Below are 25130 nucleotides of genomic sequence, written 5' to 3' on the forward strand. Positions count from 1 at the left end.
CCTGGGTTCCTCCTAATGCAAGACAATGCTAGACCTCATGTGGCTGGAGTGTGTCAGCAGTTCCTGCAAGAGGAAGGAATTGATGGACTAGCCCGCCCGTTCCCCAGACCTGAATCCAATTAAGCACATCTGGGACATCATGTCCTGCTCCATCCACCAATGCCACGTTGCACCACAGACTGTCCAGGACTTGGCGGATGCTTTAGTCCAGGTCTGGGAGGAGATCCCTCAGGAGACCATCCGCCACCTCATCAGGAGCATGCCCAGGCGTTGTAGGGAAGTCATACAGGCACGTGGAGGCCACACACACTACTGAGCCTCATTTTGACTTGTTTTAAGGACATTACATCAAAGTTGGATAAGCCTGTAATGTGGTTTTCCACTTTAAATTTTGAGTGTGACTCCAAATCCAGACCTCCATGGGTTGATAAATTGTGTGATTTTGTCAGCACATTCAACTATGTAAAGAAACTATTTAATAAGATTTCATTCATTCAGATCTAAGATGTGTTATTTTAGTGTTCCCTTTATTTTTTTGAGCAGTGTACATTGTTGCGACTGCCCTTGTCTATCAGTTTTGTAGACCCCAGGAAGAGTAGCTGCTGCTTCTGCAAAAACTAAATGGGGATCCAAATAAACAATGCATTTGCCATGGTTCTCAGTTAACCTAGTGAAAAAAAACACAAGTGACCAAATAGCTAAATGGATTTCAACTCATTTTCTTTAATATGCACAAGAGTTGAAAGGAACATTGTGAGCCACCTTAAAGAGATATGGATTCTAAAATGTATAAAAAGTAAGACAGAGGCCAAAATGCTATCTGTTGCTTTTTCGTCTTTAGTACATGTTTCGTTAGCAAGTAAAAATCTTGCCCAAAAGCATAAGCTTGTATCAGTTGCTGATACAAGACAAAAATTCCATTCTTTAAAGTGGCTCTCATTCTATGTCTCTAGAATCTAGATCAATGACTGTACACCAGCTAGACTTTGTTCATCGGTTGTGAATGGCTAGTCCAAAAAGGCGTGGGCCGCTCCCCTGAAATAATCCCCATTCCTTCTCAGTAGTTAGCAGCCAAAACATAACTACATTAGTCCAAATGTAATTTTTGTTTTTTCCCCAGTCCCTTCACAAATAAATGCTGGAGGGAAATCAAGACAAAAGTCCAGTTCACAAGAGAATTTTCAATCAAGTCATCGATCACGCTTCCCTGTTAATCTTTCAATAGTAAAAACATTACAGCCTCGCAGAGTGAACCGATCGATGGATGACTGGCAAAATGCAGCTGCTTTGTACAGACCAAACTTCAGACAGTTGGGGAAATACTCTTAAATTGTAGAATTAGATGTAGCATATAGAAGAGAAAAATATGGAACAACTATGGTCAATGGACCATTGCAATGCAACCATAACTTTGACTTATTGAAGCAAACATTGCTTTCCACACACACTAAGCAGAGGGAGGGGTGACTCTGAAGTGTGCTTAAGACTGAATAGAAACTGCAGATGTGGAATCTACACAGATGAAATCAGTGTTGCATCGTCTTTCTCTGTCCCTCTACCAATATATCTATCCAAAATATTTCCTCAAATTCTTGAGTCATTAAATTCAATGTCCGACGATATATCTCCCCTGCAAGAGGAGATGGATGTCTTTTGGAAAAACCCAGTTGAAGCCTGGTTTTTAAGGCTTATTTGTTGTTGAGGGGTTTCTTGTTCAGAGGATAGAACCTGGTAAGAGGGACTGATCCAAAACCCAGTTTAGAGGTTCTGAGGAGAGGTGCGTTTGGTTCCAGCTCAACTCCACTCCCCTTCCCCCTCCTTTCAACCCAAAAACCTTTCCACCAGCAAGCCATCCATAGATCAATGCTGCAAAGTCTTCCTTGTTATTAATTTCAGAATTTCCTTGTTGCATAATTTTAAATATATATTTTTTGTACTTTAAATCCATTGTTTTTCATGATGATTTCACAACTAAAAGGAAAAATATTATAGTGGTGGGTGGTTGTTGAAATCTGTTCAGTTCACATGGGAATTTGTCGACTGCTCACTTCTCTACACTCTGAGAAGTGGTTTGAGAGCATTCATTCTCAGTGTTCTGTTCCAAAAAAACTGTAGTTCAATGAGGACTGAATAATTAACAGCCCTTTGATGAGGTCATCAATTAGAATGTTTAACAAAGGACAGCCTAGATGCCGTCCTTACTCCTCAAAAGAGTCAATTAACTCGGAGGTTGAGTGTCTTCAGTCGCTGTGTCCAACGTGCTCTGATCCCAGACCATGAGACCAGACTACAGAGAAGAGCACGCCTTTAAATGAGACCATTCCTCTTCTTTGCTGATGATGATTGGTAGAACAAGATCATTGGTCCATGCACACAGATGACTTCAGTCTCTTCAGTGTGTATGTGTGTGTGTGTGAACGTGTCTGAGTAAGAGGATAAAAGCAACTTTTTGGCAACTGCAGGAATGACGGACGAGGCGTTCTCTCTTTCTGGAACATTTATAAGCATCGCTGTGAGATGCTTGAAAAGAGATGGATAACAATGATCCTTCCTTCAGTGCTTGAACTGTTGTTAGTGAGTCAGTGATTGATGTTGGGAAGGAGGTGACTTGAGGATTCAGAGCAGCTTGAGAGTTAGACCTACTAGGTGGCCGTTTGCCTTTAAAACTTGAACTCCTTTGCTTGCAGGTTGGTGGCGGGGTCAAAGTTGAAGGTTCCGCCCTGAGTGGCTTCGGGGATCAAGCTGGGATCCTCGTCAATCTAAAAAGAGAGAAGGAAAATAAATGGATCAGGGTGGTGCCATAGATGAACAAACACACAAAGTGGAGACTAGATTCACTGTCACTACAGAAAACATAGGTCAATTTTTCATTAGCTTTTATATAGAATTTTGTAGCAAGGCCTATAGCCGATTCATCCGTCTTACCCCATTGACAGAGGAAGTGGAGGAAAAAGGCCCTGCGTTTCTGTAGCACACATCCTACACCCAGCACAGCACTGTCAGGACAGCGCTGGGTTCTAACGGTGTGCAAACTGTAGGGCTTCTGTCAGAGCAGAGGTACTCACATCGTCTCCTGAGAAGTACTGGTCGATGATCTCGAAGGCTAGTTTGTAGATGTCCTCGTTTTCATGCTGCTGAAGGTTCTCGATCTTCTCTAGACCTAATGGGTAGAGAGAAATTAGCATGAACGACCATCGCAGTGAATCAATCTAGAATGTGTGCTTCACAATAGCAACACGACACTGTCATACAATGGCAACATGGTGAACTGACACACAAGCACTCCCCCCTCTAACACACACACTGACCTCCACACTCTTCTATGATCTCAGCGATGGTGCTGGCCTCGTCCCCGGCCATGATGAGGACGTTCTTGAGGCCGTCTAGGACCACCTGAACCACCTGGGAGTCCTTCACAGACAGCAGGCTGCAGAACGGAGGAACCACATTCTGCTGCACCAGGTACTCCACCTATAGGGTCGGGTAGAACATAGCAGATCAGCCTATGAGGGCCTTGCTTTGCCTACAGATGGGTAAACTTAACCAGCCAATCAGGACCATACAAATTGCAACGCTGTATGGATTGGGTATTGATGGAAACAGCCCTGGTAGAACATACCTGATCTTTTCTTCCACTTATTGTCAAGTTGCTGATGGCCCAGGCTGCCTCCTTCTGTGTGCCAAAGTCTCCCTGCAGACAAACACAGAGAGAGGTTGTCAGTGGTTAGGGTAGTGTTCCTTACAGATCTCCACAAGAACATAGGGGCTACATAATGCTTCGTAGGGCTACATAAGGGCTCAGTGACTCACCTTAGCCAGCTGGTGGATGATCATGGGCAGCAGGCCAGCGTCGATGACGGCCTGCACCTGCTGCTGGTTGCCTGCTGTGATGTTGGACAGGAACCACACGGCCTCCTAGTGGGCGGGAGGGATACACACACACACAGGAAGCCATTCAGCTGAGAGAAACCCACAGACACGCACACCATGGACCACATGAGTACGACTGAGCCTGTTACACAGAGGTATAGATACTGTTGGAAATAAACGACACTGGGGTCCATCCCATTTCAACGCTACAGGACTTAGTTACAGCAAAACATACATATGCCACCAATAGCATCTAAAAGTGTGCCTGTTACCTTGTTGATCTTCTCCTTGGGGTGTGTGAGCAGGTTGGGGAAGTGCGAGAGGACGTCACAGTTGAGCACCACCTGTGTCTGCTCGTCTGTCCCCGTCACAATGTTCCCCACTGCCCTCAGAGCTGCAGTCTACAGGATATGACATCATAGGTGGTTAATGACGTCATAGGAAGTCACACATTCCGTACAGTAAGTTCCAGGTATATTACCCTTCCCACAAGCCTAACCTCAACCATTAGTGGGAAAACTGGAAACGGACCTTAGATCACAGTAGGGGTCATGAAATCCTTTCAGCAGGTGATTGTCAAGCAAATAAACTGTCATTCACATGGTAATTGACAGTTAACATAAACACGTTTAGCATCTCCTGGCTTCCACACAGCCTACAAGTCACCGATGTAGACCATAGGAACATCTAATAAATACATGTAATATAGCTGACACCCTCACAATAAATCCACTATTTAGTTTAGACAGCTCTAAAGAAAATGTAGTCTATTTCAGAAGAACAGAATAGCATACCGAGTTTCCTTATGATAGGTCCTGATCTGGCTATGCCATTTGGCTGTGGGCTACACTAGTTTAGCAGACAAGATTTACTTAGAATTCCATGGCATTATTTTATATTATGAAGAATACAACTGAACATAGCAAAATTAAATAAAGGATATTTTCTCCAAACAATTTAAGAAGTTTGCAAATGCGGCTATTCTGTGTTGAGCAGTTAAACAAAAAAAACAGGTACTCAAATCAAAATCAAATCAAATTTTATTTGTCACATACACATGGTTAGCAGATGTTAATGCGAGTGTAGCGAAATGCTTGTGCTTCTAGTTCCGACAATGCAGTAATAACCAACAAGTAATCTAACTAACAATTCCTAAACTACTGTCTTCTACACAGTGTAAGGGGATAAAGAATATGTACATAAGGATATATGAATGAGTGATGGTACAGAGCAGCATAGGCAAGATACAGTAGATGGTATCGAGTACAGTATATACATATGAGATGAGTATGTAAACAAAGTGGCATAGTTAAAGTGGCTAGTGATACATGTATTACATAAGGATGCAGTCGATGATATAGAGTACAGTATATACGTATGCATATGAGATGAATAATGTAGGGTAAGTAACATTATATAAGGTAGCATTGTTTAAAGTGGCTAGTGATATCTTTACATCATTTCCCAGTTTGTCCTTCCATCAATTCCCATTATTAAAGTGGCTGGAGTTGAGTCAGTGTCAGTGTGTTGGCAGCAGCCACTCAATGTTAGTGGTCGCTGTTTAACAGTCTGATGGCCTTGAGATAGAAGCTGTTTTTCAGTCTCTCGGTCCCAGCTTTGATGCACCCAGCTTTATATGTTTGAGTTATTTATGCAACTTTAGTTGATACACCAACATTGGGAGATATGTTTTCATTTTTAATACATTGTAGGGCTGCATGATGCGACTAATGATGATTTGAATAAAGTCTCATGAATGGCATGAGCACTGTTTCTGGTGCAGGCTGCACACCCTCAGTCTCTCATTCACAAGTTGACAAGCACTTGATAATATTCTCAACGGGCCTCGAATTTCCCAGCAGCATCCCCTTAATCCCCTAAAAAAAATCAATGCCGTTTGCAACTAAAGTGGCCGTTGTGCCCTTGGGCTGAATATAATAATTATAATTCCTTTCTCCCGGCTGCCGTACTCCAAAGCACCTCTCACGTGGTTCTCTCATATTTCAATTCTTATTAATTAGCCAATGCCTGTCACGTGATCAGGTCCTTCTCACAGGTATCTCAGCTAAGAAGTAGGCTACAAGTGAAGACCGATGCGCGTCGCTCTTATGTTAGAACGGTCCAGATTTAGCCTACTTTTCATCAGCCAACCAGATGAGTAGGCCTAACGAACAGCAATAGCACTAGCGTATGTCAATCTACTATCCCCCATAGTACAAAAACATCCTTATTCTGTTGGTCAGTTTGTCCTTCTGTGAAATAAATAATTATTCTAAACATACTCTGGGTCTGTTGTGGAATGCGATAAAGCCCAAATTAATACAACCACTCGCATCGGAATTTTTTTTTTTACATGAGGCTGACGCAACAGATCAGAGCATTTAGCTTAAAATGTTGATCAACTATTAGGCTATTTCATCACATAAGTGCAGCAACGCGCACACGGCAATAAGCATGAATGTTCCAAAATGCAATCAATTAGCAGGAAAACACTGTTCTCAAAGTGAACGTAAATGAGAGTCTGCGTGTAATGCTTTAATATTAAAAAAAGGTGCATTTCTATGGTAAAAATGTAATTCCTCAAACTTGAAACTCAAGCGCCACCTATGTATGCCAGTTAGGCACTACACCGGTTGTTTAGCGGATTCATGTGCTTCATTTTAAGAAGTTATTTTGCCACTTTAGTTGTGATACAAACCTTAAAACATATAGGCCTATGGGATAGTCTACATGAGGTGATTGGAAAAAGTCGGGCAAAACAAGGCATGCGCCGTTTGTCTTACTGCACACGCTGGGCATCATTCACAAGTGATAATACATCACTCACAAGTGATAGGCTAATAATATTGGCACCCATCAGACTATTCTTGATTTAATGCTGTCTCGGAACAGGTGTAGGGAGGGAAAAAAACAATGCGATCTATGCACTTATATAGTGAATGGAGGACGCGGTGGTTTATTTTCATGCCAGCCAGTAGGCTATACTACTGTTGTAAATATAAGCAATGTGCTTAATATTAGGAAAGTTTAAAAAATAAAATATAGTAGGCCTAGCCAATAGAAAGCTGATGGGATACTCCTCTTTAATAAAGCCATCACTGTTTTCTCACACAATTGCATAGCCTATTAAAATGTTGCCCAACATGAGCTCTCATGAAGTGTGATTAGATTTTCAAATACATTTGCATTGATTTCAGAGTGATTAGAGAAACAATAGAGTGCTGAGTACCAGGCAGTTAGCAAGTTTGGTAGACTACTAATGACCATCAGCAGCAGCATCAGAGCTATAGAAGCCTAGTTACCCAGACTAAACGGTCACGTGGCATTTGACTGTGGACGTGACTCATGACCATTGATGTGGCGGTAATACGGTCACCGTAAAAGCCCTAATCCTACTTCCAATCAGGGGAAAGGAAGCAAACATACCTGAACTTTGACCTCTTGGTGGCTGAGCAGGGGGACGAGGAAGGGGACAACCCCCGAGTCGATTACCATCTGGATCTGTTCGTTCCCTCCGTCTGTGAGATAGGACAAGGCCCACACTGTATCCACTAGGATCTGACCAGAGAGGACGGAGTTAGAACTAGGGAATTTCCATAGGGAATGGCAAAGCAACTAGCTTTGCTGTTGTGATAGTAGGGTGATACTTACATTTATATCAGTGTGGTATATCAATACACAGAGAGCAGGTAGAATCTGGAAGAGGAGAGGAGAGAGAGTCAGACATAATGATTGGAGGCGTACAATGAAGCGACTATTGAGCAGAGCAACAGACAGGACCCAGGGTGTTTTCTGTTTCAGCAGGCAGACACTGCAGACTTCCAGGACCAGGCTAGATGGTTGGGAACAGGGAAGCAGAATTCTAGGCAGCACCCAAAGTCCCAGACCACTTTCCCTAATCAAACCACCCATCGTCTGATTGTCCTCAGAGCCAAACACATGGAACACAGCCAGAGCTGTTGGGCAAAGGGTTCAGCTAATATTGACGACACAAACATCTATGTGAAGATCATAATTCAGTCAGATTGGCCTCCCGAGTGGCGCAGCATCGCAGTGCTTGAGGCATCACTACAGACCTGGGTTCAATTCCAGGCTGTGTCACAACTGGCCGTGACCACAGGTCCCTTAGGGCGGCGCACAATTGGCCCAGTGTCGTCAGGGTTAGGGGAGGGTTTGGCTGGGGGGGCTTTACTTGGATCATCGCGCCAAAGCGACTCGTGGCGGGCCGGGCGCCTGCAGGCTGACTTCGGTCGTCAGTTGGACGGTGTTTCCTCCAACACATTCGTGCAGCTGGCTTCTGGGTTAAGAGGACAGGTGTTAAGAAGCGCGGTTTGGCGGGTCATGTTTCGGAGGACGCATGACACGACCTTCACCTCTCCCGATCCCGTTGCAGCGATGAGACAAGATCGTAATTGGATATCATCGAAATTCAGTTAGATTGAATGTCTGTCTTACCTCCTGTACTGTCTCCATGGGGGGCGGTGGGTCCTTGTTGCGGCAGAGGTTGACGATGACCCAGGTGACGTTGCGGAGGAAGGTGATGGGGATGGAGGGGTTAATAAACGACAGCAGGGGCTTGACCACGCCCAAGGAGATTACGTAATCCCTGCACTGCGGTCCATCGCCTGCACGGGAAGAACACAGGTGTCATTGACTGGCATCGGCCAGTGTGTGTGTGTATGCATGTGTGTGAGCCATCACTCACCGATGATGTTGCCTAGCGCCCACACGGCCTGTTCACATACGTTCTGGTGAGGAGATTGTAGCAGCCGCAGGAATAGAGGCACAGCATCTGGACATGTAGAGAGAAAGGCAGACCCATATGTTAGACAACGTTGCAGACAACAGACAGAGACATCAGTTAGAGACAGGTAGAAAAAGAGACATAAGTTAGACAGAGGGAGAGTGAGGGTCTGGCAGACAAGAGACAGAGAGATGGGGAAGACAGTTGAGAACAGGTGTTTCTATACCAGGAACCAGAGGGATAGATTGGCTCAAATAGACCGGTCCATTATGTATGCCTGATGGGTCAGTTTGAAACTGGGCCACAGAAGAACTAGAAACTACTTACTAGATTTGACCACAGCTTGAGTCTGTTGTGACGTCCCTGATGCTATGTTGGTCAACGCCCAGGCAGCCTCAAACTGGAGAGAGGGACTGGGGAAGAGGAGAGTAAATGAGGCTGGCTATATGACGAGACAAACAGAAGCTGTCCCCAGACAACAAAACACGACCAATATTGCCTCTAAACTGCCTCTAACCAGAATCCAATTTGTAAGTCGCTCTGGATAAGAGCGTCTGCTAAATGACTTAAATGTAATGTATGTAAATGAATAGAAAGGAGTGGGAGGCCCCGGTGCACAACTGAGCAAGAGGACAAGTACATTAGTGTCTAGTTTGAGAAACAGACGCCTCACAAGTCCTCAACAGGCAGCTTCATTAAATAGTACCCGCAAAACACCAGTCTCAACGTCAACAGTGAAGAGGCAACTCCGGGATTTTGGCCTTCTAGGCAGAGGTCCTCTGTCCAATATCTGTGTTCTTTTGCCCATCTTAATATTTAATTTTTATTGGCCAGTCTGAGATATGGCTTTTTCTTTGCAACTCTGCCTAGAAGGCCAGCATCCCAGAGTCGCCTCTTCACTGTTGACGTTGAGACTGGTGTTTTGTGAGTACTATTTAATGAAGCTGCCAGTTGAGGACTTGTGAGGCGTCAGTTTCTCAAACTAGACACGAACGTACTTGTCCTCTTGCTCAGTTGTGACCCAGGGCCTCCCACTCCTCTTTATATTCTGGTTGGAGACAGTTTGCACTGTTCGTGAATGGAGTAGTACAAAGCGTTATATGAGATCTTCAGTTTCTTGGCAATTTCTCGCATGGAATAGCCTTCTTTTCTCAGAACAAGAACAGACTGACGAGGTTCAGAAGAAAGTTCTTTGTTTCTGTAAATCAAACCCACAAATGCTGATGCTCCAGATACTCACGTAGTCTAAAGGTCAGTTGTATTGCTTCTTTAATCAGAACAACAGTTTTCAGCTGTGCTAACAATTGCAAAAGTTTTTTTAATGATCAATTAGACTTTTAAAGTGATCATCCAAGTTTAGCTAACACAACGTGCCATTGGAACACAGGAGTGATGGTTGCTGATAATAGGCCTCTGTACGCCCATGTAAATATTACATTAAACATCAGCCATTTCCAGCTACAATAGTCATTTACAACATTAACAATGTCTACACTGTATTTCTGATCAATTTGATGCTATTTTAAAAATGGACAAAAAAAGTGCTTTTCTTTCAAAACAAGTATATTTCTAAGTGACCCCAAACTTCTGAACGGTAGTGGGTGTGTATGTGTATATATCTACCAATCGTTGCCTCAAAGCTCCTGCCTCCATCACCCAACCTCCCCTTTCTACACAACACATAAATCCCCCCATGTCTCCAGCAGCCCTGTGCCTGTCCAAGCATGACACCCCACCCTGCACATTAAGCCCTGCCCCCCCGTCTCATCCCACCCACCAGTCCATGTCCAGGGGAGTCCCCCCTAATCGCTCCCCACCCCCATCACTGAAGAGACAGAGCTGTCAGCTGTGGGGCAGCACTAGTGCAGCAGAGCGGAACACACACTTTCTCTCCTATCCGTCTGTAGCCTGCTACAGTGTTCACATCAGCCCAGCCATGCGGAGGAGAGGGAGGGCACACCAGAGCATGACAGAGAATGTAGAGAGAGACAATGGAGAGAGAGAATGGAGAGAGAGCAGTCTGACACATATGGGGCTAGTCTACCCACTCATTCACACTCCGGTTTTCAGCCTTCTCTCCTTTCGCACTTCTACTTTTGAACGGGGGCATCACACAGAATTAACACAGGGGTAATTTACCGCCCCCATCTTTTAATTACTCTTCCAGGGCAAATGTGCCCCATGACCCATACAGTCTCTTCCTCCACCCCATAAAGCAGACTTACTTGTCGTCCCTCTCTAGGCATTTGACCAGGATGGGCAGGATGCCGGACTTAATCAAGTCGTCGATGGGGGGGTTTCTGTCACTGGACAGGAGTTTTCTGGCTGCCTGCACGGCACTGAGCTGGATGAGTCCGTTGTCACTGACAGCATTCTGACAGGAAGGAGAGCGAGAACACGAGGTTAGCTCCAACAGCTCAAGGTGTATGTACGGGATGGGCCTCAACAACACCGACAGAATGCAGGCTTACCTGTAAGATGGCTTCCAGTGTTACATTTTGCTGCAAAACAAAAAACTAGAGTTGTGAGATTTGCTGTAGCTACGCGTTTACATGGTGCAAGGTTAGAGCTAGGAAACATATTCCTATCATTCCTGAACTTGAAGTCGTAGTGTGAGAGAGAATGAGGACTGACTCACCCCTTTAAAGTCTGAGTCTATGTCTGAGTCTTCCAGGCTCTCCTCCTGTGGAACGTTCCTCTTCTTCAGAAGGTGCTCATCTCGTTTGTTCTGGGGGGAAAAAATATATATATATTTTTTTTTTAAAGTGTTGAATCCTAGAAGGAATATAGGAGTGAATGCTATTGGAAACATTCACCCACACAGCGAGCAAATAGATTCCCTGCTTGACTCCTACAGGCTAAGACTGCTCCCATAACCTCCCAGTGATGTTAGTGGCAGATAGCACGAGGGAGGAATGCATCCATCTCTGCACAGACGGGTCTCTTCTGCAGCACACATACTGTTATGTGAGAGAACTGCTGTGTCACTCATCCTACATTAGTGGTTTGCTCTTCTGTAAGGGTAGGACATGGCTTTTTAGCAGAAAAAAACTGAAGTTCTCTCACACTTGTTGTCAAATCATACAGGCCTACTGGATGTGTTTCTACAAAACTGCTGGTCAGCTCAGACTTCCTGAAACACTTCTGCAAGCCGCATTCAGAGGACATGTTGGGGCCTTAGTGCAAAGACCAAGGGCTCAGAGTAGAGCTGGGCGATATGGAAAAAATCCACACCGCGCTAAATTGTCTGAATTGATGCAATAATGATAAGATTGGAACATAGACTGACCCCCCCCAGATGCTGATCTAAGTTCAGTTTGGCACCATCCCCTCTAATAGTCATGGTTCTACCCAGAGAAACTGCTATAGAGTCATACATGCAGAGGAATGGGCATGGTTCTACCCACAGCAGCTGCTATAGAGTCATACATGCAGAGGAATAGTCATGGTTCTACCCAGAGCAGCTGCTATAGAGTCATACATGCAGAGGAATGGTCATGGTTCTACCCAGAGCAGCTGCTATAGAGTCATACATGCAGAGGAATGGTCATGGTTCTACCCAGAGCAGCTGCTATAGTCATACATGCAGAGGAATGGTCATGGTTCTACCCAGAGCAGCTGCTATAGAGTCATACATGCAGAGGAATGGTCATGGTTCTACCCAGAGCAGCTGCTATAGAGTCATACATGCAGAGGAATGGTCATGGTTCTACCCAGAGCAGCTGCTATAGAGTCATACGTCCAAGACAAGCCTGTGTGTCTGACGAACCTACTTAATGGCCCCTGGCCAGAGCTCTGCACTTTCGCAGGCCAGGAAAGGGAAACCCTCCCCAAGGCTGAGGGGTAAGACCAGACTGGCCTCTCTGACAGGGTGGGAGAGCGAGGGAGGGATGACCTAAATACAGCCAAGGCACCCTGACTCTTCAACAACAACCTGAGCGTAAGAGGGGGGGGGGGGGGTTCCTCACAAACACCTATTTAGAAACAAAATGACTCAGCAGATAGAACAGCCCATAAGGGGCAGGGGTATGGACCAGGCTGCTCTGTCTCGGCCAATTGGATCAACAGAGACTGCAACATTTCCCGTCAAAATAAAGGTGAATTGATTCTATAACCCTGCTTCAACCGAACATCCAAGTCCCAGAGAGACTTAACAGGTTGGAAAAAGGGCCTGCATGTATCAATTCAATTTACAGTTGTGCCACGCATACCAAAATAAGAGGTACATGACAGACACGGCAGCGCTGGAATGGCATCTGTGGAGTCGGCCAGGACACAAACAGAGACCAGAGAGGTGTGGTAGGGTGGGAGGTGAAGGGTGAAACTCAAGAGGATAGTGTAGAGATTTAGCCTTTCTAATTTCAGTGTGGGGAGGAGCAGAAGTAGGCTAATGGGTTAGTCCACTGGATGCAACTGAACTATAAACAGTCAATAGAGATGCTGAGGCTCACCTTTCTCAGCTCCACTGTCACTTCATTGCGATGTCTTCGCATAGTCTGTAAGAGAGAGAGGAGCACAGTCAGAGATGAGCCTAACTACTGGAGCATTTAAAAAGACAACCCATACACTCAAACAAACCCCATGCAATGTTAGTCAATTGGAACTGGCTGCATTTTGTTTACAGACTGGGCTTTAGATTACAAGTGTACTGCTGCATGTTGGCAACTGGCGGCAGAGGATCATGTTAACTTGATTGCCAGTCGGGGCATCCTGGTTCATATTACTAACGCTGTGTAACCTCCCTCATGCAAGCAATGATTCTGTTTACATTTATCCACCAAATCAAAGGTGTGACCCCCTGCTGCTGGCAAAACCCTGCCCCTGATCTGACACCCTAACTCAAGGTTACAGTAAAAAACAGATGTGGTTCCGTATGTGTTTGAAACACTCCATCTATTGAAGACGGAACACAATGTTTGTCAACACTGCCTTTTGTGGGAACTGTTTAGGGAGGATAGTGAATCAGCCATGAGAGAAAGCCTGAGTGTGGCTCAGCTGGCCAGCTGGGAGGAGGAAGTCAGAGACCTCTGAAACTCAACAACGATCGATCAAATTTATGGAATTCCAAGCATTTCTCTGGGACACTCATTCCATGCTGGGACAAGAGGGCGACTTCCTGTGAGAGGGAAGACTGCCTCAGCTCCTGGAGAACACACCAGAGGTCTTCAACCTTTCTTTACATTTGAATACTACTTATTCTGCATAGCCAATGTTGATTGTGGAGTATCCTGTTATATGTTGGGATTAGTATTGTATTGTAACAACGTCATACACAGCAGTCACTGTGGCCCTCTGTGGTGAGGTAGGTGAGAACTTGTGAAAGGGATACATTTTCTGTATCCTACAGCTTTTAACATTCCATGAAGTCTAAACACAGCCTAAATCTCACTGAAGATGCTGTGTGTGTCCTCTCTGATGCAGTAGAATTCAGCACTATAGGAGCAGGGTGAGTGTGTTGCCCTGGGGCACTTCTATAGATCTGATAGGTTACTGTGCATAAAGGCTAGGGGCTGTATCTGGACAAGGCCTTTCATCTCTGACAAGTGATCCATTTCGTATTCTTGGCTTAGCTGCTGCAAGCTTATCAGCAGGGCTGGTGGGTCGTCAGACATGTGCAAGTCACACTGGCACTTGGCCCCAAAACAACCATGCCGCACTTCTGTTTCCTCTTCGCTCAATATAGCACATACCAGATGGACAGTAATCCATCATGCCCTCCATCCGAGATTACTGTGTTTGTAATACATAAGAATATGGGATAGTCAACATGTTATGTCGTCCCAAAAGTGGAATATTTATCTTAAGGATGTGTGATCAATACAGATACAAGGGAAATGGCATGTCCCTTTGAATTAAATGTGTGTCCCTCATCAGAGTATGAGGTTTTAATTGTACCTTTATTTAAGTACGCAAGTCAGTTAAGAACAAATTCTTATGTACAAAAGACTGCCTACCCCGCCAATCGTGCACCAAACACGGCAGGTTGTGATACAGCCTGGAATCGAACCAAGGTCTGTCGTGACGCCTCTAGCACTGAGAGGCAGTGCCTTAGACCGCTGCGCCACTCTAGAGGTGTATTGAATCAGCATGGTGACAGTAGCATCATTAGCTTTCGTTCCAGATGTGCTATGGTGCAACTGCTCTAACTCACTGTTTGTTAAACACCCACCCTGCGGTCACTGGGACATTGAATTGCAAGCAGTTCATTCACGTATGAGTTAGTTAGCTGGGTATATTATTATAAACTGATTAATAACGCCGAATCTCAACTGTTGCAGCCGTGGAAGTTGAGTTGTGCTAGTTGTTTTGTAACAGTTAATGTGCATCATCCGCCCATTTTGACACATACAACTAGCTATAATTAGCTGGTTTGGTTAGCTGGTAAGCGTATCTAGCTCAGTTAAGTTACAGTGACTGACTTGCCAACTCGAAATATCAAATGTCATGCCCATGACCAACATCAAGATAGTTAGTTGTCTGGAGCCTTTTACCAATTATAACTATTACTTTCATTTAGTTTAGTTGATGCCAGAATAGTTAATTTCCAAAAAATATGTTCCTCACAACCTAGCTAGCTGCTAGCAAGCACAGAGTTAGCAACTTTCATGGCTAACTAGCAGGCCTTGCGAAAGCCGCGCCCGCTCCGCATGATACACTTTAGTTAGTTAGTGAATGTGGATAATATCATAATCGGCGACACATTATAGAAAAAAACTTAAACACGGATGGATAATGAATACTGCAGCAACCAAACCGAATTGAGAACTAGGTAACCCCGAGTGTTCGCAAGCACTCGTTGCTAACGGCTAGTTAGCCAGCCAGCTAACGTTAGCCTAGCTAGATTCTCACCTCGACATCGCGCCCCTTATTTTTGAAGCTCTTAATTCGGTGGTTATCCAAATCGGCGTTTTCTGCCATGGCTGTCTGTGTTTGGGATGTTTGGCTATCCTGCGCTTGGAGATCCGGTGGGAACAGAGAAAACGTACTGCTGTTTTGCCGAGGGTGGCTGTCCAGACGTGATACACCGCGATGGGATAATCTCGTCAGGGAGGAGCCACGGAATTCTGTCAATTAGGGGAGGAAACCTATGGCTGGTATGTGTGCAACCCCTGGTGAACCCACTTCATTGCAACATTGTTGTGCAATGAAACTAGTTGATACCCTTAAATTGCTGCAATATATCGTTTTTGTTGTCTCCAATGAAGATACTGTACATTATTACCAAACGACTTGCTAATCAACTATGCTATGGCTGGCTACTAATCAACTATGCTATGGCTGGCTACTTTACACGGCTTGCTGTTGTTGACAGATAGGTTGGATTTGAGCCCAAAGGGAGGACTTCATTATGAAGAATCACTGAAGATCAATGCTTCACAAATTAAACAAGAAATTAATTGACTTTACTGTTAATCCACACACATGTAGCTACACTAATATTTGAACAGAAAAACAATCAAAACACTATTACAGTTTGTTTAGCATTGCTTTAATGTATTACCTACAACTAAATAAACATTATCACATTGAATTTGAGGAAACTACATAAACATATGCTCACATATTACCCATCCTCTTTTTTTCAGATGAAGTGCCACTCACTGTCATTTATTGGACTAAACGGACAGGAGGGTAGACTGAATAAAAGAGACACAAAGCTAAAGCATACAAAACAATGCAACAAAAAAAGGATAATGCTAATCCCATGTTGAATGTAGATGTAACTTTAGACCAATGTCTACTGTCAGGAGCCAAACCAACCATCCGGGGGGGCCAAACTCTCTGTACTCCATTTAGTAACTTTAGTACCACTTGAGGTCGCTGGTGGGAGCACAGCTCATAATTATGGCTGGAATGGAATGAATTGAATGGCATCAAACACATGGTAACCATGTATTTGATACTTTTCCGCTCCAGCCATAACCACAAGCCCGTCCTCCCCAATTAAGGTGCCTCCAACCTCCTGTGTTTTATTACTCAATTTACTCCATTGGGGCTCAATGATCAATTTCAATTTGTGGCTCATATTAGCCCCTAGTGGTAGCATTCTGTACTGTCACCAGCCTCTCCAACTGAAGTTATGTGACTGCACTCACCTAGCATGAAATTTGTTTTGTTTACGGTTGGTGTTGCCAGGATATGTTCACTGAATACCACTCCTCTCCTTAGACCCATTCTTGTCTGCAATGATTTAAACTGTCAGTCATCTAAACATGAGTGCCCAGGACTTAATAACATTCAATATTGGAGGTCAAACATTCACCACTACTCTGTCAACTCTCAGAAGACACCAAGACTCAAGAATAGCTAGGATCCTGGATGGCAAAGACGCAGATTTTAAAGTTATCAGTGGACAAGTTTTTGTAGATAGAGATGGGACTTTCTTTAAATACATCCTGGATTATATGAGGACAGGTCAAATCACCTTGCCAGCAGAATTCTCTGACTACAATGGCTTGGCTCAAGAAGCACAGTTCTATGGTTTGCATCCTTTGGCACTTTGGGTTGAGAGGAACAGCCATCGATCCAGAGTTGAGGTTCTAGAGTTGCGCTTCTCTGTCCAGGAAACTCACGGATTCTTCCAAATATTCTGCTCCAACAACAAAACTCTGGAGGCTTTGGCGAGAAGGATATCCATTTTTGTGGAACATCCAAATCTGAATGGGAATTTCCCACACCTGCCTCAGAACTCCAGCACACCTCATCCTGTACCGGTCCAGAGACCCTCTCACCACGACATGGTGTTCCACTGTGGGACTGACCAACTAGCCAGGGATGACTTCTCTGCCAGGTGAGGGGAAGTTACACTCACCCGTAGGCTATTATACCCATCTCAGTGTCTCCCATTGGCCAATTCCTCAAGGGCTCCATATTGTATGATGAGTTTATTAGTCACATGCACAGAGTTGCAGATGTAATTGCTGGGTACAGTGAAATTCTTAAGCTCCGAGCTCCAACAGTGCAGGTCAAAAAGATTAGTGAATGAAACAATACAAATAATAATTAAAATGTGTACATATTTACAACTGTAACACTAATACATGTCCATTGGGGGGTGGGGGCAGGGTAAAGGTCCATTGGGGCAGGTAGAATGTCCCTGAGGGATTGTCCATTGGGGGAGCAGCCGGGGGGAGCAGGTAGCTGCCTGGTGTATAGGCACTCACCTGTGTAATGTTAGGGGAAACACTGGATCCTTAATAACTCTTGTATGTTTATTCAAAGAACTATATTATGCAGAATTTTTAAAGACCAAACTTGCATCGTTTTACTCTTACAGGTTTGTAACTATTGAGCCGGATGACAGAAAGCTTCTCAACAGCACCAACGTCCTGGGCCTGCTGGTAGACACCCTTCTGAAGGATGGGTTTCGCCTGATTGACACAAGAACAGTTTCCCAAGAGGAGAAGACTGAATGCTACATGTTTGAAAGGAGCAGGAATACCCAGATCGTTGTACTGAGTGAAACCCCCAGAGCAGAACATCTCAGAAGACAGGACACACAGAGCCAGCTTGGTGAAGGAAAGAAAAAGTGAACTCAGTGTCAGGGTGCATCTCAAAAGTCGGAAGTGGTTCCCTTTCCATGTCCAGTTCTGTAATATCAGTGGACTTCAGACTATTGAGATGGATCCATTCTCTGCGAGTCAGACTGGATTGACCAGCAGATGGCGACAAAGGATAATAATGTTGAGGGCCATAATGTCAATATGCTTCACCTCACCATTAGTCTCAATTTATACAGTATATTTTATTTGACATCAATTTCCTGTGTCCTAAAGTATATTTCCAAAAGTACAATTCTCTAAATTGAAATAGAATTGAGAATGTATTTGATCAAGAACACAAATAAAACAATGAAAAAAATAACCTTTGTTTTATTCAACCAGGTAGCCCATAGACTGATGTCGAACGGCAATGCTTTGCTTCAACAGCACCGTCAATACTGGAGGCTTCAGCAGTGGTGAACTCCAATATTTACGTGCTGCTACAGCAAGGCAGCCAGTCACAGAATGGCGGTCACAAGCCTCGGATGTCCAGGCTTCGCTCACGTTGTCACAGACATGCACATTACACCACAGCCATCCTCCTTTGTATCCAGGCTGAACTCTCAAGCCCTTGCCTTAGACACTTATCATAGGTCTGAGAGGATAGGATAGGTGTAAGCACAGGTTGGGCAAGTCTGGTCCTGTAGGGCCATGGTGTATGCAGGCTTGTGCTCCGGCACACCTGATTTAATTGAATGTGGTCTTAAACCACAATGAGTGGAATCAGGTGTGTTCGAGCTGGGTTGTAACAAAAGGCTGCATACACCGTGGCCCTCCAGGACATAGCCTAGCAGGTGGAACTATTTGTGTTTTGCTTTCACTCTTCCAAAACTTTTTTTCCATGTTTCTCCAGGCGTTACTGCAACAGCACAGTACAGCCTGTATCCCTGTATTACCCACAAACCATTCTGTGCTGCTTCAGCACTGCAAGGCCTGACACATCTACACTAACACATTCACACATACCCATCAGCTGGGTATGAAGGATGGCTAGAGTTCTCCTCTATCTGAAACAAGACAAGAAAAGCCAATGAGGTTGGGATAGTATGGTCATGGAACAATAACAGCATGCTGCATCCTCTGCCATGAGGTGTGGGCCTTTATGGCACAAGTGGTAGTATGCACAGGGTCAGTTGTAACACCTACAAATTGGAAACCACTTAGAAAGCTGTTATTCAATGTGCTAATAAAAGTGTTTTGAGGCCTAACATGAATAGTCTTGATGCCTCCATTTTTTAATGACCAGTGGAACATTCCCCATGTATCTAATCATATATAATGTATCTGTAAGAATAGATCTTTTGATTAGTTGATGACAATAATTATTCTAGTATTTTTTTCAAAAGACTCAAATGAGTAATTGGGGGTCAAATTAAACACATTTTATAATTTGGTATTTTATATGGTATTTAGACACATTCACATAATGATATAACATTTCACTTCTTTACATCACGTTTCCCAGTACAACTAAGATAATACCTTTTTGAATGCTTATATTAATTTTGGATAAATCGTTTTTGGCCAATATGACATGCCCAAAAAAATGTAATCAAAATATTTTTTTGTCAACTTAGTGTATTTCCATCTAAACATCAGTTTCAAATCATAACATTTTTCAATTACCACTTATTTTTAAAATTGAAGAGTGTTACATTGAATCCTGCAGCCTGTTATATTTAACCCTGCTGACGGGGTATTTCACTTCCGCCACTCTCGTTGAACTGTAAACGTCTGTATGTCATAGAAACTTAGTTACAGTGTGTAATGGTAGCTGAGACATGTGTTTTGTATAAAAATATTATTCATCTAACTCAAACAATCCTTTCAGAAATAAGTAAAAGTCAAAAGTGTTAATTTAGCACATTTAACAAAGCCCATGCATTGTTAATATAATAATATATTTTTTTAATCATTTATATTTATTTCTATCACTTATTACATATTTTCTTAGGGTCTGGCAGTGATAAAACAGCAGTTGATGTGGAGAACTTCGCCGCAATTGAAACGGAAGTCCCGCCTTTTATTGGTTACAGTTGATGATGTAACCCGTTTTTAAATTGATCTAGTTGTTGATGCCTCAAAAGTTGTTTTTCTCCAGTGGCTGAGTCTACTGTCTGTTACACGAGGTCATTGTTATTGTAAACAGTCGACCCTCCACATCAAGCATTAGTATGTACCTGTTAATCAAATACAAATAAGGAAGTGTACAGGCTATAGTATAATTGTAATTTATGAAATCTATTAATATTTTAAGGTAGGCTATTTCAAGCTATGTATTTATTGAGGAACGCACACGGCGATCATAACAACAACTGCACACACCGATTTGACAAAAAAAATGTTACAGACCGACTGAAGTGAGTATAACGGTCACAACAACTGTCACGCAACGACCTCACGAAAAGAATGTTACAGACCGACTGAGTGAGAATAAATGAGTAGACATCGTGCTACTTACCTGCGCGTATGACACCTGGAGACTGTAGCCTATAGCCAATGATCCCGTTTAGACTCTTACCTATGTGCACAGGAAGCTGCAGATTGAAACAACATAATATTCCAGTGAGTTTAACCAGCCGGTCATCACGCTTCAAGGAGGTTCTATTCTTTTGTTACTACTGTTACTACTGTAGTAGCCTATTTATAGGCTACCCCATAGCGCTAGTTTTGCGAGGGAGGCGGGGCGAAAGCATTTGAAGAAAAAAGGGAGATCACTTGACCTCAGCCGACACAAGAGCTAATACACACGAACCAATAGATCAACGCATCCTCCATCGACTTTATATATAGACAGAGCGCGACCACCACCCCCCATCTCTATAAAACCCTAATCGGCGAGCCCTCTTCCAAAGACGTGCGCCTCGGGGAGTTAAGAAGTCGCCTTTCGAAGTTCGGTTAAGTGATGACTATAGTCTTCAGCAGTGGTTTAAAGTACTTAAGTAAAAATACTCGAAAGTACTACTTAAGACGTTTTTTTCAGTATATGTACTGCACTATTTATATTTATGAACATTTTTACTTTTACTTCACTACATTCCTTAAGATAATAATGTACTTTTAACTCCATACATTTCCCTGACACCCAAAAGTATTCGTTACATTTCGACAAGAATGGTCAAATTCACATAATTACCAAGAGAACATCCCTGGTCATCCCTACTGCCTCTGATCTGGCGGACTCACTAAACACAAATGCGTAAATTATGACTGAGTGTTGGAGTGTGCCCCTGGCTATCCAATAAAAAAGGAAGATTGTGCCGTCTGGTTTGCTTAAGTCGAAATTATTTATACTTGTACTTTTACTTTTGATACTTAATAAGTACATTTGAGCAATTCCATTTACTTTTGATACTTAAGTATATTTAACACCAAATACCTTTAGACTTTTTCTCAAGTAGTATTTTACTGGGTGATATTCACTTTTACTTGAGTTATATTCCATTAAGGTATCTAATTGAGTACTTTTTCCACCGCTGGTCGTCAGGAGCTGTCAGGCCTTTTCTTTAACTCTATATTATGAACTATTTGGGGCGTAATTGTGCGTGGTTGGATAAACGAAGGTCCGAGAGTGGGGAATTGTATCTCGCGCGTCAACGCCAACTAATACTGGCTGCACTGCATTGCAATGATGATGGAAATATTCCATTCGTTGATAATGTTGTTTTAAAGTTGCTTCATACAATGAATGAGCAGTTGAAAGTGTTGTTGGTGGAATTGCCTTAATCTTTTACATTTTTACATTGTTGTCCACATCCTTCTCGTTTCATGTAGCACACATTTTCAATATCATCACTTTGTTTCTCGTTTTCTGTGATCAAAATTGTAAGAGCAAAATAGTGTATTTTGAAGGTGCATGTCTTTAGTCGTAAATTATATACATTTTCACGCTTAGTTTCAGGCTTAGTGTAGTAATTTATTTGAAATAATTTATTTTAATGTTACATTTTGATGTCACACTACTTAGGCTACATAACATGTAGTACATGTCTAGCTAGTTGTTCAATTAAAACATAATTTGTTTAATTACAGTTCAATTTTCAATTAATGTACACGCTATAGCTATAGGCTGAAAGTCTTTCTGAAAGGAATATACACCAAATAGAAACAATTCGTTTTCGAAAATATTTGCAGTCAGACATAGTAAGGCTACTCAACAAACGATCATCGACTCTGCTTGGAATAGCCCATTCTGATTATCGAAAAGAAAAATGTGTTGGAAAACAAAACTCTGAATTTGTCGTCTTCATTTGAATAGCAATGAGCTAATATTTTGAATGCATTATATAGTTTATAGTCTATGAACCCTTTTAATCCTTGAAATAATGTATGTAATGTATCGGAGGCCTATGTAATGGAACATTGGTCTTACAAAGGTGTTTTTCATTTATCAAAATCTTCATTATAGGTCTATGGATAAAATACTGTAAAATATCATGCCTATTACTAAATCATGCATTAATCTGTGACACCTGACGTCTTCGTGCGACCGAAGATTGTATTCATGTTTAATATTATTTACTCTTACATGGAACGAATTTGAATCATAAATTCGTCCAGTTTTCTTACAATTGTCTTATACCTCACTTGCAACTACAGCTGAATAATTGTCTACATTGTTACCAAAGTACAGTAACAGCATGGCATAAAGACAAACTGTTGCATCACTTTCTCTGATGTGTCTGTATCGACAAAAGGCATCAGAGATGACAGACGTGTTTGCTATTGCAACAGAAGACCCACAGTGTCTGCAAAAGGCCAACCTCAGAAACAGTTGATGTCCCATAAGTGAAAGAAAACATGACAGTGGATCCTATCAACAAACATAGCCTACATTCGGTGGTGTTCAAATTTACCCAGTTTACAGGGACAACTGAAAGCCCATGTTTCAGTGGAATTGGTAGAGTGGGGATCCCCTGAATGAATATAGTATATACTAAACAAAAATATAAACGCAACATGCAACAATTTCAAAGATTTTACTGAGTTACAGTTCATAGAAGGAAAACAGTCAATTGAAGTAAATTTATGAGGCCCTCATCTATGGATTTCACATGACTGGGCAGGGGCGCAGCCATGGGTGGCCTGGGAGGGCATAGGCCCTCCCGACTTGGGAGCCAGGTCCACCCACTGGGGAGCCAGGCCCAGCCAATCAGAATGAGTTTTTCCCCACAAACAGACAGAAATATTACTCAGCACCCCCATCCCCCTCCTCAGACAATCCTGCAAGTGATGAAGCCGGATGTGGAGGTCCTGGGCTGGCGTGGTTACACGTGGTCAACGGTTGTGAGGCCGGTTGATTGTACTGCCAAATTCTCTAAAACAACGTTGGTAGAGAAATTAACATTACATTCTCTGGCTACAGTACAGCTCTGGTGGACATTCCTGCAGTCAGCATGCCAATTGCACGCTCCCTCAAATCTCGAGACATCTGTGGCATTGTGTTGTGTGACAAAACCGCACATTTTAGAGTTGTCTTTTATTGTCCCCCGCACAAGGTGCACCTGTGTAATGATCATGCTGTTTAATCATCTTATTGATATGCCGCACCTGTCAGGTTAATGGATTATCTTTAGTAAAGGAGAAATGCTCACTAACAGGGATGTAAAAATAAAAACATATATATTTTATTTATTTTTTCTCTCTCTTTTTCTCCCCAATTTCGAGGTATCCAGGGATCTTTTATTTCAGCTCATGAAAAATGGGATCAACACTTTACATGTTTTGTTTATATTTTTGTTCAGTATAGATTAGTTCATTAAAACTAAAGAAGACAATGAAGCTAATTTCTGTATAAGCAATATCTACATGGCAACTGATGAGGTAAAAATGGTGGACTAAAGTCCATGGAGACAAGACAACACAGGAGCAAAAGGTGTCCTATATCCCCTGTGCACATCTCAACCCCTCTCTCTGTCTATCTTTATCTCTCTCTGTCTATCTTTATCTTTCTTCATGTCCCATCAGGTTAAATGTTTGTCTGCATTTCTGAGCAATCATTCCACGTGTGCTTGCTTCCTGACTATTTATAAAGGACTAGTTGCTACCCTCTTCGATTACACTAGTCCCCATCCCTTTCCATACTGAGACCTATCCTCTAGCCATAGGCCCCTTCCCATTTAGTGATTTCAGATATGAAGGGGCTGGATAGGTTTAAGCAATAAAGTAAGGATTTTATTACAGTCTTCCAAATGGACTTTGGTAACTTTTACCATGTTGCTTACAACTATCCACTTCCCTCAGATCTACAAACACCATAGGGTGGAACTACAGACGTGGATCTTAAATTGAGCCAGAAAATAATCCTGCAGCACCAGGACATTTGAATTATTATGTGGATTATAATTAATATACATTTTTGTAGGGGTTGATACATTTTTTAGAAGGGAAAATCAAGACCGACATTTAACAGTGGAAATTACAAACTTCAGAAGACTTTTTAAACCTCAAATACACCACAAGTTTTAAATTCCCCCTGCATTACAGGAAGGTTCTCTTGCAACAGGCTGATCCATTTAAGATCCTACATCTGTAGGGAGAGAAGGTTCTAGAGATTCTTTTAGGACTGGGCTTAACAGTATCTGTGCAGTAGCAGTAGCCCAACCCGTCAATGCAACACAAGACAGGACACAGAATCCAGATCCAGGGTTGTGATCACCAGACACCACAGCATAAACAAATATGGCCGACAAACGCGATGTACAGAAATAAAGCCAGAACAAGTTGTCACCAGGTCTTAACTCTTTAAGTTTGGGGAATGGCCAGCAAGTGCAGTGTGGGGCTGTGAGAGGCGATATGGGGAATAACGTGTGTCTGTGTGTTGATACTGAGAACATCGTCAGGTTTTAAAAGTAGTCTCATATCTATGTAGTCCAAGCCAAACCTTAGTTTTAATTATGGTTATAAACCTGTAGTTATTCTGCAGGTATTCTGTTATGAGTACATTTTTATGGACCAATGAGGTGAGTTTTTTC

At 42.9% G+C, this 25130-nt stretch overlaps 2 protein-coding genes across 3 annotated transcripts; one reads left to right on the plus strand and one right to left on the minus strand.

Annotated features, from left to right (window-relative positions):
- Window positions 1–699: 699 nt before the first annotated feature.
- On the minus strand, window positions 700–15681 carry LOC135542736 (importin subunit alpha-4-like). 2 transcript variants are annotated; one of them, XM_064969903.1, is made up of 16 exons: window positions 15464–15681; window positions 13066–13110; window positions 11253–11342; window positions 11086–11115; window positions 10840–10988; window positions 8942–9027; window positions 8576–8662; window positions 8326–8495; window positions 7522–7566; window positions 7297–7428; window positions 4143–4271; window positions 3811–3915; window positions 3620–3691; window positions 3309–3471; window positions 3066–3160; window positions 700–2759 (listed from the first exon to the last, which is right to left on the minus strand). In XM_064969903.1, exons 1-16 carry the CDS (start codon window positions 15530–15532, stop codon window positions 2661–2663), a joined length of 1566 nt encoding a protein of 521 aa, XP_064825975.1. In that variant the 5' UTR covers window positions 15533–15681; the 3' UTR covers window positions 700–2660. The 2 variants fall into 2 exon arrangements, with proteins under 2 accessions (XP_064825975.1, XP_064825973.1); XM_064969901.1 differs by having other exon boundaries at window positions 8576–8666; window positions 8940–9027.
- Window positions 15682–16176: 495 nt separating this feature from the next.
- Window positions 16177–18147, plus strand: LOC135541708 (putative potassium channel regulatory protein). The gene is made up of 2 exons (XM_064968019.1): window positions 16177–17405; window positions 17892–18147. Exons 1-2 carry the CDS (start codon window positions 16828–16830, stop codon window positions 18145–18147), a joined length of 834 nt encoding a protein of 277 aa, XP_064824091.1. The 5' UTR covers window positions 16177–16827.
- The last annotated feature ends 6983 nt before the right edge of the window (window positions 18148–25130 follow it).

The sequence above is a fragment of the Oncorhynchus masou genome, chromosome 6, assembly GCF_036934945.1.
Source record: "Oncorhynchus masou masou isolate Uvic2021 chromosome 6, UVic_Omas_1.1, whole genome shotgun sequence".
Taxonomy (NCBI): Eukaryota; Metazoa; Chordata; class Actinopteri; order Salmoniformes; family Salmonidae; genus Oncorhynchus; species Oncorhynchus masou.